The sequence below is a fragment of the Rana temporaria genome, chromosome 5 (genome assembly GCF_905171775.1).
Source record: "Rana temporaria chromosome 5, aRanTem1.1, whole genome shotgun sequence".
In the NCBI taxonomy this organism is placed as follows: Eukaryota; Metazoa; Chordata; class Amphibia; order Anura; family Ranidae; genus Rana; species Rana temporaria.
This window is the reverse complement of record NC_053493.1, coordinates 399,479,425-399,493,523: the sequence shown is the minus strand read 5'-3', so window position 1 is coordinate 399,493,523 and position 14,099 is coordinate 399,479,425. Positions and strand designations below refer to the sequence as shown.

Here is a 14,099-nt window from a genome sequence, read left to right as displayed (position 1 = left end):
ATCTTTCATTTCCCCAAGTAAGTCCCATCCCTCCTTCAGTTAGAACACAGAGAGGGAACACAGTTAACCTCTTGATCGTCCCCTAGTGTTAACCCGTTCACTGCCAGTGACATTTTTACAGTAATCAATCAGTGCATTTTTATAGCACTGATCGCTGTAAAATTGTCAATGGTCCCAAAAATGTGTCAAAAGTGTAGGATATGTCCGCCATAATGTTGCAGTCCCGATAAAAATCGCAGATCGCCGCCATTACTAGTTAAAAAAAAAAATTTCAATAATAAAAATTACATAATTCTATCCCCCATTTTGTAGACGCTGTAACTTTTGCAAAAACCAATCAATATACGCTTATTGTGATTTTTTTTTTTTACCAAAAATATGTAGAATACATATCGGCCTAAACTGAGGAAAAAATTGGGATATTTGTTAAAGCAAAAAGTAAAAAAGATATTGTTTTTTTCAAAATTGTCGCTGTTTTTATGTTTATAGTGCAAAAAATAAAAAAACGCAGAGATGATCAAATACCACCAAAAGAAAGTTCTATTTGTGGGGGGAAAGGATGCAAATTTTGTTTGGGAACAACGTCGCAGGACCGCGCAATTGTCAGTTAAAGCGACACAATGCCAAAATTGTAAAAAGTGCTCTAGTCAGGAAGAGGGTAAAATCTCTGGGGGCTGAAGTGGTTAAAGAGACATTTTTTTTTATTATTGCATTTTAGTGTAAATATGAGATGTGAGGTCTTTTTGATCTCATATTTAAGATTACATTCCTTGTAATAGGAATAAAAGTGACACATTTTTTTATTATTTTTAAAAGAACAGTGTAAAAATAAATAAGAAAAAGGTAAAATAAACAAGAAAAAAAAAAAAAAATGTTTTAAAACACGCCCCGTCCCGCCGAACTCGCGTGCAGAAGTGATCGTATACGTGAGCAGCGAACGCATATTCAAAACACACATGTGAGGTATCGCCGCGATCGCTAGAGCAAGAGAAATAATCCTCTGTAACTCAAAACATGTAACCTGTAGATTTTTTTTTTTTTTTTTTAACGTCGCCCATGGAGATTTTTAAGGGTAAAAGTTTGTCGCCACGCCACGAGCGGGCGCAACTTTGAAGCGTGACATGTTGGGTATCAATTTATTCGGCATAACATTATCTTTCACAATATAAAAAAAATTGGGCTAACTTTACTGTTGTCTTATTTTTTAACTAAAAAAAAACGAAGTTACTTACTGGTAACGTTCTTTCCCGTAGTCTTTCAGGACAGCCACCTGAGAGACCTTGGCTCCTCCCCTCTGTTGGAAACAACGCGCCAGCCCATAAATTTCCTCCTCCCCTGCTGGTCCTCAGTTCTTTTAGAGCACCCCCAGTTGCTGGGGAGACACAAGAAAACATGATACACATCGTTAACCATATCACAATTCCTGTAAGGAAATCTTATACATACCTTTGGGTGGGTTACCCGGCTGTCCTGAAAGACTACGGGAAAGAACGTTACCAGTAAGTAACTTCGTTTTTCCCCTAATCGTCTTTCAGGACAGCCACCTGAGAGGATAACCGAGCACTTACCCTAGGGCGGGACCACAGCTTGTAAGACCATACGTCCAAAGGTCTGATCCTTAGCTGACCAAAGATCCACCCTATAGTGTCTTACGAAGGTGGCAAAACTGGACCATGTCGCCGCTTTACAGATCTGCTCCGGCGTTGCTCCAGCTCTCTCTGCCTGTGAGGCTGCCATAGACCTTGTGGAGTGCGCTTTGATACCCTCTGGGATCGGTATGCCTCCTAAACTGTAAGCTTTTTCAATGGCTTCTTTTAACCATCTAGCTATAGTGCGCCTGGTAGCTCTATGTCCTTGTCTAGCTCCAGAATGCAAAATAAATAAAGAGTCCGTTTTCCTTAAAGTTTTAGTCACTTCTAAATAATGCAAGACGCATCTCCTGACGTCTAAGCTATGGAATTTCACTTCCTGTTCTCTGGAAGGGTTCGGACAAAATGAAGGTAATATAATTTCTTGTTCTCTATGGAACCTTGAGATTACTTTAGGCAGGAATCCCGGATCCAATCTAAAAATTATACGATCTGCGAAGATCTGAAAAAAGGGGGTCTGATCGATAGGGCCTCTAACTCACAGACCCGTCTTGCAGTGGTGATTGCCACCAAAAAGACTGCTTTTAGTGTCAGCGTCTTTAGATTGCAATCTTCCAAAGGCTCAAAAGGTTTGGCTGTCAAAGCTTGTAGTACCAAGGACAGGTCCCATTTCGGGAAGACCGAGGTTTGAATAGGTCTCTGTCGGCTCAAGGATCTGAAGAATCTGACTATCCATGGGTCAGATGCTAGCCTTTCCTCTAGGAACACTGACAGTGCGGATACTTGACCTTTTAGCGTACTATGGCTTAGTCCTTTTTCTACTCCCTTTTGTAAAAACTCTAGGACGGCCACTGAACTCTGTGTATTAAAGGAGTTTTCTGTGCACCATTTGCCAAAGCACTTCCATACCTTTTCATAAATTTTGCGTGTCTCTAACTTTCTACTTTTCAGTAGAGTCGCAATTAAGTGGTTTGAGAAACCCTTTGCTTTCAGCAGTTGCTCCTCAGAAACCACGCGGCCAAGTTCCACTTTTCTACTTGGGGGCAGTATACTGGGCCTTGGGAGAGTAGATCCTCCTGGACTGGCAACAACCAGGGGGGTTCTATAGCTAGCTCTTTCAGTAAAGAGAACCATGGTCTCCTGGGCCAGTGAGGTGCTATGAGAATCAGGTTGGTGTTCTCTGCACGTAGTTTCCGTAACACTTGTGGAATTAATACGGGTGGAGGAAAGGCATAACATGTCCTGAAAGTCCACCTTTGTGCTAAAGCATCCACTCCTATTGCTCCGTCCTCTCTGTTTAGTGAGAAGAAGGTCTTGACCTTTTTGTTCTTCTTGGATGCGAATAAATCCACTTGAGGTGTTCCCCATTTTAGTGTGATCTGCCTGAACACTTCCTGATTTAGTTCCCAGTTGCTTTCCTTCAGCTGAGTTCTGCTGAGGAAATCCGCTACTGTGTTTAAATCCCCTTTTAGGTGGATTGCTGATAGCGAGAGAATATTCCTTTCTCCCCATGTCAGGATTTCTTTCGCTAATGCCCACAGGGTTCCGCTCCTTGTTCCACCCTGCTTGTTTACATAGGCAATAACTGAAGCATTGTCGGATCTTATTTGAACATGATGTCCCTTCAGTTGTCCCTGGAAGAATTGAAGTGCAAGCCCCACTGCCTTCAACTCTTTCCAATTGGAGGATCTCCTCCTCTCTTCCCCTTTCCAAATTCCTTGGGTTACTTGGGAGCCTAGATGTGCTCCCCATCCTATCCCACTTGCGTCCGTGGTAAGGATTTGGGAAATGGGAAGTGTCCACAGCCGACCTATGGTCAAGTTTTCCACCGTCCTCCACCACCAAAGGGTTCTTTTTACCTGTGTCGGTATTCGAACCTGGGTGTCTAAGGACTCCTGCCTGTGGTCCCAAACCTCTAGAAGGAACATTTGCAGTGGTCGGAAATGTAAGGCTGCCCATTGAACAGCTGGGATTGCCGATGTTAGCAGCCCCAGTGTTGACATGATCTGTCTGATGGTACATGGTGAATTCACCTGAATTGCCTTTGTTTCTTTTTGGATCTTTTCTATCTTCTCTTTGGGTAGAAAAATCTTTTGCTGTACAGAGTCTATCACGTACCCAAGTATGTTATCTGTTGTGTGGGCTTTAGATTTGATTTTTCCACATTTATTAACCACCCCAGATCCTTCAAAAAGATCTGTGTGGTCTCGAGGTTCGTTTGCAACCTCTCTGGGGTTTCTGCGAACAGCAGCAGATCGTCCAGATATGCAATGATGGAAATGCCTTGGACTCGCAAGGGTGCCAGGGCTTCCGCCAGAATCTTGGTGAAGATTCTGGGTGAGGAAGAGAGGCCGAAGGGTAAAGCCTGGAATTGTAAATGTAAGGTTCTGTTTCCCGTCTCTATCGCCAATCTCAGGAACTGTTGGTGGTCCCTGTGTATTGGAACGTGTAAGTAGGCGTCCTTTAGATCTAAGGAGACCAGGAAACAGTTTGGAGGTAGTAGGGCTTTCACTGAGTAAATTGAGTCCATTCTGAACCTCTTGTAGGTTATGGATAGGTTGAGGGGTTTTAGGTTTAAGATTGGTCTGACCTTCCCCGTGGGTTTTAGTACTCCAAAAATGTGGGAGTAGAACCCAAGTCCCCTTTCTTTTTTGGGGACCTCCACTACTACCTCTTGTTTCTTGAGATCCTCCAGGGCTCTCATTAACCCTTCGGCCTTTCTTCTGTCCTTCGGAAGTTTTGTTAAATAAAACTTTTTTGGGGGTGTTCTGGAGAATTCTAGATGATAACCTTCCTTTATGATCCTCAATATGAATCGATTGGAAGTCACCTTTTCCCACTGAGGGAGGAAGTCCCCCAGTCTTCCTTCCACTGTGAGCAATCTGTCATTTCTTATCATAGGCTTGTTCAGGAGCACGAAAAATAGCTCCTGCTTTGCCTTTCCCTCTCTGGGCCCAGGGTCTTTTCTGATTGTCTACCTTGGGTGTGAAGCGGGGGCCCTTAGGTACCCAATTAAATTTGTTCTGTCTCTTTTTGGTCTGCTGTGGCTGACTCCAGGGTGCTTTGCGTTTCAGCGGAAACGCTTTTTTCTTGTCCGCTGTACGGTCCAGCACTTTTTCTAATCCCGGCCCAAAGAGCAGGTCCCCTGTGAATGGGATGCCGCATAATTTGGTTTTAGACGCGCAGTCCCCCTGCCACGTCTTTAACCATAAGGCCCTCCTGGTTGAGTTAGCTAATGCAGACGATCTAGCTGCCATCCGTACCAGTTCAGCTGAAGCGTCTGCAATATAAGCTATGCCTCTCAACAATGTGGGAAATGAGGCTAGGATTTGGTCTTTTGCCGTCTCCTCCTCAATGTGCTCCTGAATCTGGTTCAGCCAAAATTCCATGTTCCTGGCTACCACGGTGACTGCCATTGCTGGTTTTAAACTACCCAGCGTGGAGTCCCAGGACTTTTTTAGTAATGAATCCATTTTCTTATCCATTGGTTCGGATAGAATGCCCATGTCCTCAAAAGCTAGGTCTGTGTGCCTTGAAACTTGAGAAAAGGCAGCATCCAGCTTTGGCGTTTTATTCCAAACTGAGGATGGGTCATCCGAAAATGGAAATCGTCTTTTCAAAGCTTTGGAAAAGAATGGTTTCCTTTCTGGTTCCTGCCATTCTTTTTTAATTGCTTCGATCAAGACATCATGGACTGGGAAATTTTTACTTTCCTGGTCGCCTAAACCCTCATACATTTGGTCATGCAATGATAATGGTTTTTTCTCTGTTTGAATACCCAGAGTGGCATAAATAGCTTCCAATAAGTGGTCTACATCCTCCAAGGAGAGCTTGTAGCGGGAGGGCTTCCTGGAATCACCTTCCCGAGCCTCCTCCTCTGATTCCTGTGAACCGGACACTGCGCTGTCAGGTTCCTCTTCTAGTTCCTCACTAGGAACTCTTGAAGGGCCTGCACTAGTGGAAGGTCTTACTCCCGGGACTAATGTTGTTGCCTGTACAGGAGGAGCTGACTGAAGCTGCGGGATCTGGGAGTTTTCAAAAAAAAATTTGAATGACCCAAAGGTATTAGAAAGTTCTTTCACTGATGATGCCAAATCACTTTGTTCCGCAGTGTGCTCCTGTACTAACTTATCAATACAGTCGCTACAAATAGCCTTTTTCCATGACTCCCTAAGTGTGACTTTACAGGATGGACATCTTTTCTTTGTACTGTGGGTATTCTTGTCTTTGTCAGTTTTCTGAAAGACACAAGCGAAAATATATACCCCACAATTAGTACCGTAGCCTTCCCCCTGCTCACGGCAGGTGCGCAGTGTCTTCATATGGGCTTACCACGCTAGGGGCCCTATGAATCACCCTCTGACACTGAGGGGTTAACCCACCTCCCCCTCCCTATTACCCTGGGGGGTGTAGAGGGATGGTAGGCTATTTTTTAGGAGAGGGGAAATCCACCCTAGGTTCCCCTTACCTTGCTGTGGCTGGAGCTGGTCTCTGCTGGAGCAACATCTTTCCCCTCTGCTTCCGACATGTCTGTGTCACCAGCGCCGCGTGTGCTGTCTCTACAGCGTCTATGCAGCTCCCTCCAGCCATTGCCTGGCTCCGTTTTTGAGTTTCGCGCCCGGAACCGGAAGCCGCGAACCCGGAAGTACCCGCCCCCGTGCCTGAATGACGTCACCCGCCATCGGCTCCGAGCGGTCCTAGTACACAGCGTGGCTTGCGCGTCTGGAATCCCCATTCCTCCGGCAGCCACACACGCTGGTCTAGGACGCTGACTGTACCTCCTCACACCGCACTCGGTGCATACAAAAACCGGAGCCCCCCCGACTTACACCTGCGCTCAGGGATGTGAGGGTGGCTGTCTTTCAGGTTAGTACCTGTCTCTTTTGTCCAGAGAGCCCCTGCTCCCTTTCAGGACCGTCTTGCCTGAGCCTCACTTGGCTCTCCTGGCTTGTTCCTATGGTGTCTCCCCACTGGAGGAAACACAAATAACTGAGGACCAGCAGGGGAGGAGGAAATTTATGGGCTGGCGCGGTGTTTCCAACAGAGGGGAGGAGCCAAGGTCTCTCAGGTGGCTGTCCTGAAAGACGATTAGGGGAAAAGTAGGGTTTTTTTTCCCCCCAAAAAAAAGGTGCGCTTGTAAGACCGCTGGGCAAATACGGTGTGACAGAAAGTATTGCAATGACCGCCATTTTATACTCTAGGGCAGTGATGGCGAACCTTTTTGAGCCCGAGTGCCCAAACCGCGACACAAGAGCAATTTATTTCGTGCAAAGTGCCAACACAGAATTAAACCTGCCAGCGTCTCTGTACAGAGGATGGGACTGATCTAAATGAGCCCTAAGGGACTAGAAATGTACGATTCTGCCAGATTCGCTCAGACTGCAGGGATCAGGAATGCATTGTGCTCAGAATGCATTGTGCAACATACACTGACCATTACACTCACTTACCTGACCATTACACTCACTTACCTGACCATTACACTCACCTACCTGACCATTACACTCACCTACCTGACCATTACACTCACCTACCTGACCATTACACTCACCTACCTGACCATTACACTCACCTACCTGACCATTACACTCACTTACCTGACCATTACACTCACTTACCTGACCATTACACTCACCTACCTGACCATTACACTCACCTACCTGACCATTACACTCACTTATCTGACCATTACACTCACTTACCTGACCATTACACTCACCTACCTGACCATTACACTCACTTACCTGACCATTACACTCACTTACCTGACCATTACACTCACCTACCTGACCATTACACTCACCTACCTGACCATTACACTCACTTACCTGACCATTACACTCACTTACCTGACCATTACACTCACCTACCTGACCATTACACTCACCTACTTGACACATGCAATGACACCAATAATGAGGCACAATGACACCAATAATGAGGCACAATGTTACCTAAGGACACCAATAATGAGGCACAATGACACCAATGATGACAACAATGATGGGGCACAAGGTTTCCTAATGAAACCAATAATGAGGCACAATGACACCAATGATGACAAAAAATGGGGCACAATGTTTCCCAATGACACCAATAATGAGGCACAATGTTCCCTAAGGACACCAATAATGAGGCACAATGATGACAACAATGATGGGGCACAAGGTTTCCTAATGAAACCAATAATGAGGCTGCATAACACCAATGATGGGGCACAATATTTCCCAATGACACCAATGAGGCTGTTCTTTTTGCACAATTGATTGTTTGAGCTAGCACCTGATATCTGAGAGTGGGGCAGGCTTAGGACTAACAAGATAACCACATTAACTCCTGTCTCCCAGTGTCTGACCTTGCTCCAGCAGCTCATTCCCGCCGAAAGGCTCCTCTGATTCCAGCCGCGTGTGCTCCCAGTCACATCACCGCTGATTTGTTTGATGGTTGATGCGGTGTGGATGAGACAGCTTCTTTGATTGGATCAGCGTGCGTGCACACGCACGCACGAACGTCACCCAGGGAGTTTCTTCTTTGTCACTCCCACACGGACATGTCATCAATAGCAGTAGAGAACTGTGGGAGTTGTAGTTTGCGGTGCGGTGGGGACGAATTGATTTTAGTGTGTGTTTATCAATTTTTCATGGCGTGTGGCGTGCCCACCGAAACGGCTTGCCGTGCCGGGAGCGGCACGCGTGCCACGCGTTCGCCATCACTGCTCTAGGGTGTTATATATATATATAAATGTTTGAGGGTTCCAAGTAATTTTCGTGTAAAAAAAACTTGTAAACACCAAATCTCAGAAAGAGGCTCGGGGCTGAAGTGGTTAAAGTCTTTAAACCGTGTTAACAAAGCTTTTCCCTCCCATGTTATACAAAGTGATGTCACTCACCCATAGCGGTGTCTCACCACATCTCTGCTCAACCTCTCCGCCAAGTAAGCGCCAATACGGTCAAGTTTCTCTGGTGCAGAGACGGCATAGAATGTGAGTTTTTCCATATCAGATTTAACAAGTCCATCCTGGAACAAAAAAAAAAAAAGAAGAAGATGTTTTAAATATCAAGAAAAGTTCAAGAGAAATTATTTTCCTTTTAGGCCTCTTTCACACGTCTGGACTGTTCAGGTCCACCTGTCAGTGGACCTGAACATCCGCTCCATACATCTCTACGGAGCATCGGATGTCAGCGGAGACATGTCTGATGACATCCATCCCGATCCGCTAAAATCAGACGGATGGCGATACGTCCGTCGCCATTCGTCCATGGCGGATCGGATGAGATCTGATGAAAACGGACATGCTGTCCGTTTTCATCAGATCTCTCCACAGGAGAAAGCGGCGCTGGACAAGCCCTTCCCCGCTCAGTGAGCAGAGAGGGACCCGTCATCCGCCAGCTCAGTGGAGATCCACAGAGAGATCTCCCGCTGGGCTGGCGGACTCCGCTGCAACGGATCCGCCTAGTGTGAAAGGGGCCTTAAATGTTTTTTGGATATACAGGCGGTCCCCGGGCTACAAACAAGATTGGGTCTGTAGGTTTGTTTTTTAGTTAAAAAAAAAATTACCTGTTCTGACTTAAACATATTTAAGTGTAGTTCCAGCCAAAATAGTTGTACATGTGAATGCGATTAGCTTTAACCACTTAAGGACCAGACCAATATACTGCTAAATGACCCAAGGGGTTTTTACAATTCAGTACTGCGTCGCTTTAACAGACAATTGCGCGGTCGTGCGACGTGGCTCCCAAACAAAATTGGCGTCCTTTTTTCCCCACAAATAGAGCTTTCTTTTGGTGGTATTTGATCACCTCTGCGGTTTTTATTTTTTGCGCTATAAACAAAAATAGAGCAACAATTTGAAAAAAATTCAATATTTTTTACTTTTTGCTACAATAAATATCCCCCAAAAACATATCTAAAAATTTTGTTTTCCTCAGTTTAGGCCGATACGTATTCTACCTATTTTTGGTAAAAAAAAAAAAAAAAATAAAAAAAAAAAAAAAATCACAATAAGAGTTTATCGATTGATTTGCGCAAAATTTACAGCGTTTACAAAATAGGGGATCATTTTATTATTTTTATTTTTTTTACTACTAATGGCGGCAATCAGCGATTTTTTTCATGACTGCGACATTATGGCGGACACTTCGGACAATTTTGACACATTTTTGGGACCATTTTCATTTTCACAGCAAAAAATGCATTTCAATTGCATTGTTTATTGTGAAAATGACAGTTGCAGTTTGGGAGTTAACCACAGGGGACGCTGTAGGAGTTAGGGTTCACCTAGTGTGTTTTTACAACTGTAGGGGGGTGTGGCTGTAGGTCTGACGTCATCGATCGAGTCTCCCTATAAAGGGGATGACACGATCGATGCAGCCGCCACAGTGAAGCACGGGGAACGGCTCTCCCCGTTCTTCAGCTCCGGGGAGCGATCGCGAGGGGGCGGCTAGAAACGAATAGCCGTGCCCTCGTCCCGGATCGCTCCTGAATCCACGGGAACCACCGCATGTACGGGGGACGTAGGCAGGGCAGGGACGTACAGGTACGCCAGTGTGCCTGTCCGCGCCATTCTGCCGATGTAAAATGTACATGCGGCGGTCCGGAAGTGGTTAAATCCCATATTTTAGGTACCAAAAAAAAAAAAAAAAAAAGTACAAGGGATATTACTAACCATCAGTGTGATGTGTCCCTTGTGCTGCTGTCTCCGGTATAGGTGAAACTTTGTTCTATGATGCCTCCCCTTCCCCCCCAATCTTCTGGTGTGGTCAGATTAAATAGCCCAGCTACTCCATTCACAGAAGCCTTGACGCGTTTCGTGGATCTCTGCTCACTTCCTCATGAGTAAATGCAAGATACAAGGAAATCAGCTCCAAGTTGAACATGGCAGCTAGGGCTGGGGAAAAAAAATCGATTTGAATCGTGAATCGAGTTGCGAGGTCAAATTGATTCAGATTTTCAGTAAATAGATTTTTTCGATTTTTTTTCCCCCCAGGAAAGGCCGCGGCCTCACCTAAAAACTCCTGCCCGTAGCTCCACAGGAGCTTGTTTCAAATCTTAAATGGAGTTTAAAAAAAAAAAAAATATTGCACATTTTTTTGGGGGTCAGCTCTAATAGAAGTACTAGTGATTGAAGATCCTCTGGGACGTCTGCCCGGAAGCTGAGGCAGTACGACCCACGAGGACCAAAAGGGGCAAAGGGAGGCCAGACTGGGTGTTGCTAGAATGCTGATCCATATATAGTAGATAATTTCTATGAATGAAATGTGATCTATGAACGGAGGGTGCAGACCCTTCAACCATCTGCCGTCCTCACAGAAGCTGTAGCATGGCTTTTATGAATGGAGGATCTTGGAAGGCCCACTCTTGACAACCGACTCACACCTTTGTCAGTTCTATTCACCCCCACCACACCAGAATATTACATCAGGGGGAATATTTCACCTAAACCAAGACAGCAGAAGAAGGATCCCATCACACTGATAGCAAGTAATGTCCCCTGCACTTATTTATTGGGCTACTGTTGGGGTTGTCACCTCATCCCTTTAAAACCTGAACACATATGAACTACACAGGTTCTGTGGCTGAATAAGGTCGTAATCACTTGGCGCTTATCTGCAATAAAATTAGCCTCAGAACCCGTGCAATTCATATGCGTTTGGGTTTAAAGGGATGAGGTGGCAACCCCATGTGGACTACACTTAGGATTACAGCTTCAAAATTGATGGTACAGTGGAACCTTGGATTGCGAGTAAAGTGGTTAACGAGCGTTTCGTAATACGAGCACTGTATTTGAAAAAATCCTAACTCGGTTTGCAAGTGTTGTCTCACAAAACGAGTAGGATTCAGGCCAAAGCAGTGTGCAGTACTGCGTTTGGTCTGAGGTGGGGGGGGCGCCAGAGCAAAAAAGTGCTGATCGCCACCATTCGGGAATGCTCGGAAAGACGTGGAAATACTCAATTTCTGAGCCTTTCTGAGGTTTGCCAAGGTCAGCCGAGGTGTCCTCGGGCCTTTCCGGACGTTTCTGAGGCTCTCCGTTGCCCCCCGCCTCTAGCCGCATGTGGTATTGCATGCCTTTGAAGTTAATGTGGAACAAATTATTTTTGTTTCCATTGACTTCTATGTTGAAACTCGCTTTGATATGCCAGCAGTTTGGATTACAAGCATTCTCCTGGAACGGATTATGCTCGTAATCCGAGGTTCCACTGTATTTTCTGTGGGCGTCACTATGGACTACTATATATGGATCAGCATTCTACCAACACCCAGTCTGGCCTCCCTTTGCCCCTTTGGTCCTCGTAAGTCAGCTTCTGGGCAGACGTCCCCAGGGATCTTCAATCACTAGTGCTGCCATGTTCAACTTGGAGCCGATTTCCATGTATCTTGCAATTACTGATGAGGAAGTGAGCAGAGATCCACGTAATGCGTCAAGTTCTTGGATGCAATATATTATACAATCGTGCACCAATATTTGGACTGGATATGTAAAATAATATTATGACGATGAATGAATTTATATTGAAATATAATCTATGGTGTTAAAGAAAACAATCTATTACCCAATAATATTAAAAAAATTATATATATATATATATATATATATATATATATATATATATATATATATATATATATATATATATATATATATATATATATATATATATATATATATATATATATATATATATATATATTTTCACAGATCGCCGCCATTACTAGAAAAAAAAAAAAAAGTATGCAATAAAAAAAACTAACTATCCCCTATTTTGTAGACGCTATAACTTTTGCGCAAACCAATCAATATATTGCATTTTTTTTCAAAATTGTTGCTCTATTTTTGTGTTTATAGCGCAAGAAAAAAAAAAAGAAAGAAAGAAAGAAAGAAAGAAAGAAAGAAAGAAAAAAAGAAAGAAAGAAAGAAAGAAAGAAAGAAAGAAAGAAAGAAAAAAAGAAAGAAAGAAAGAAAGAAAAAAAGAAAAAAAGAAAGAAAGAAAGAAAGAAAAAAAGAAAGAAAGAAAGAAAAAAAGAAAGAAAGAAAGAAAGAAAAAAAGAAAGAAAGAAAGAAAGAAAGAAAAAAAGAAAGAAAGAAAGAAAGAAAAAAAGAAGAAAGAAAGAAAGAAAAAAAAAAGAAAGAAAGAAAGAAAGAAAGAAAGAAAAAAAAAAGAAGAAAGAAAGAAAAAAAAAAAAGAAGAAAGAAAGAAAAGGAAAGAAAGAAAAGGAAAGAAAAAAGGAAAGAAAAAAGGAAAGAAAAAAGGAAAGAAAAAAGGAAAGAAAAAAGGAAAGAAAATAAATTACCTTGGGGTCTTCAGGAAAGATATTATCCACCAAACGTTTATAGCGAGGGCGCAGCGGTCCGCAGCATCCACAGACCCCTAGAACATGGACAAGACGGGGCATTAGGGACATAATCTGCATGTCTGTACAGCATCATTACATACTACATTTCCCTTCTAGAGAGAGGGATAAAAGTGTTTGCCTTTATTCAAAAATTGGATTAAAAAATACATGCCACAGCAGATCAGAACGGACAGAAGAGCTGACGCGTTTCACACTAACAAACAGTGCTTAGTTATAGCTCATGACTAAGCACTGTTAGTGTGAAGCGCGACAGTTCTTCTGTCCGTTCTGATCTGCCGTGGCATGTATTTTTGAATCCAATTTTTGAATAAAAAGGCTAAAACTTTTTTTTGGAGTGCGGCTGTGCAGAATTTTTCCTTTCTACTGAGCATTTTACTACCTTTTCATCTCCATTTTGAAGGCTCAATTAAAGTATTTCCAGGTCTTCCCCAACCTGTGACTGGTCAGCAAAAGGAGCAGCAGTAGACTGACAAGCTCATCTCTCTGATACTCTGCCCTCTCCTCTTATCAGCATGCTCCTTGCACTGCACAACAGCCAGTTGGACCCTTGTGCTGCTTTTCCCTCCCCCAACCAAACCAAAAAAATAGGACATCAGTAAAGTTAGCCCTATTTTTTTTTAGATTGTGAAAGATAATGTTACGTCGAGTAAATTGATACCCAACATGTCACGCTTCAAAGTTGCGCCCGCTCGTGGAATGGCAACAAACTTTTACCCTTAAAAATTTCCATAGGCGACATTTTAAAAAATTATACTGGTTGCATGTTTTGAGTTACAGAGGAGGTCTAGTGCTAGAATTACCGATTGCGGCGATACCTCACATGTGTGGTTTGAACACCGTTTTCACATGCAGGCGGTGCTCACGTATATGTTCGCTTCTGCGCGTGAGCTCGTCGGGATGGGGCGTGTTTTAAGAAAAAATAGGATTTTTATAACAGCTTACCTGTAAAATCCTTTTCTTGGAGTACATCACGGGACACAGAGTCTTAATCATTACTATCTGGGTTATATTCCACCATCAGGTGCTGGACACTGGTGTAATCAATTAGAACAGGAAGTTCCCTCCCTATATAACCCCTCCCATACTGGGAGCACCTCAGTTTTTGTCCCAAGCAATAAGTGTCCCAATATCCCCAAACAAGAGGGGTGGGGACTCTGT

At 43.7% G+C, this 14,099-nt stretch overlaps 1 protein-coding gene across 1 annotated transcript in view; it reads right to left on the bottom strand.

The window, feature by feature from the left end:
* The window catches only part of EFR3A (EFR3 homolog A), a 225,687-nt gene that overhangs the window by 156,135 nt on the left and 55,453 nt on the right, over positions 1-14,099 (bottom strand). The window contains exons 3-4 of the mRNA XM_040354978.1: positions 12,879-12,955; positions 8,479-8,606 (exon numbers count right to left, since the gene is read on the bottom strand). Of these exons, the coding sequence (XP_040210912.1) occupies positions 8,479-8,606; positions 12,879-12,955 (205 nt within the window). The remainder of the gene's footprint in view (positions 1-8,478; positions 8,607-12,878; positions 12,956-14,099) is intronic.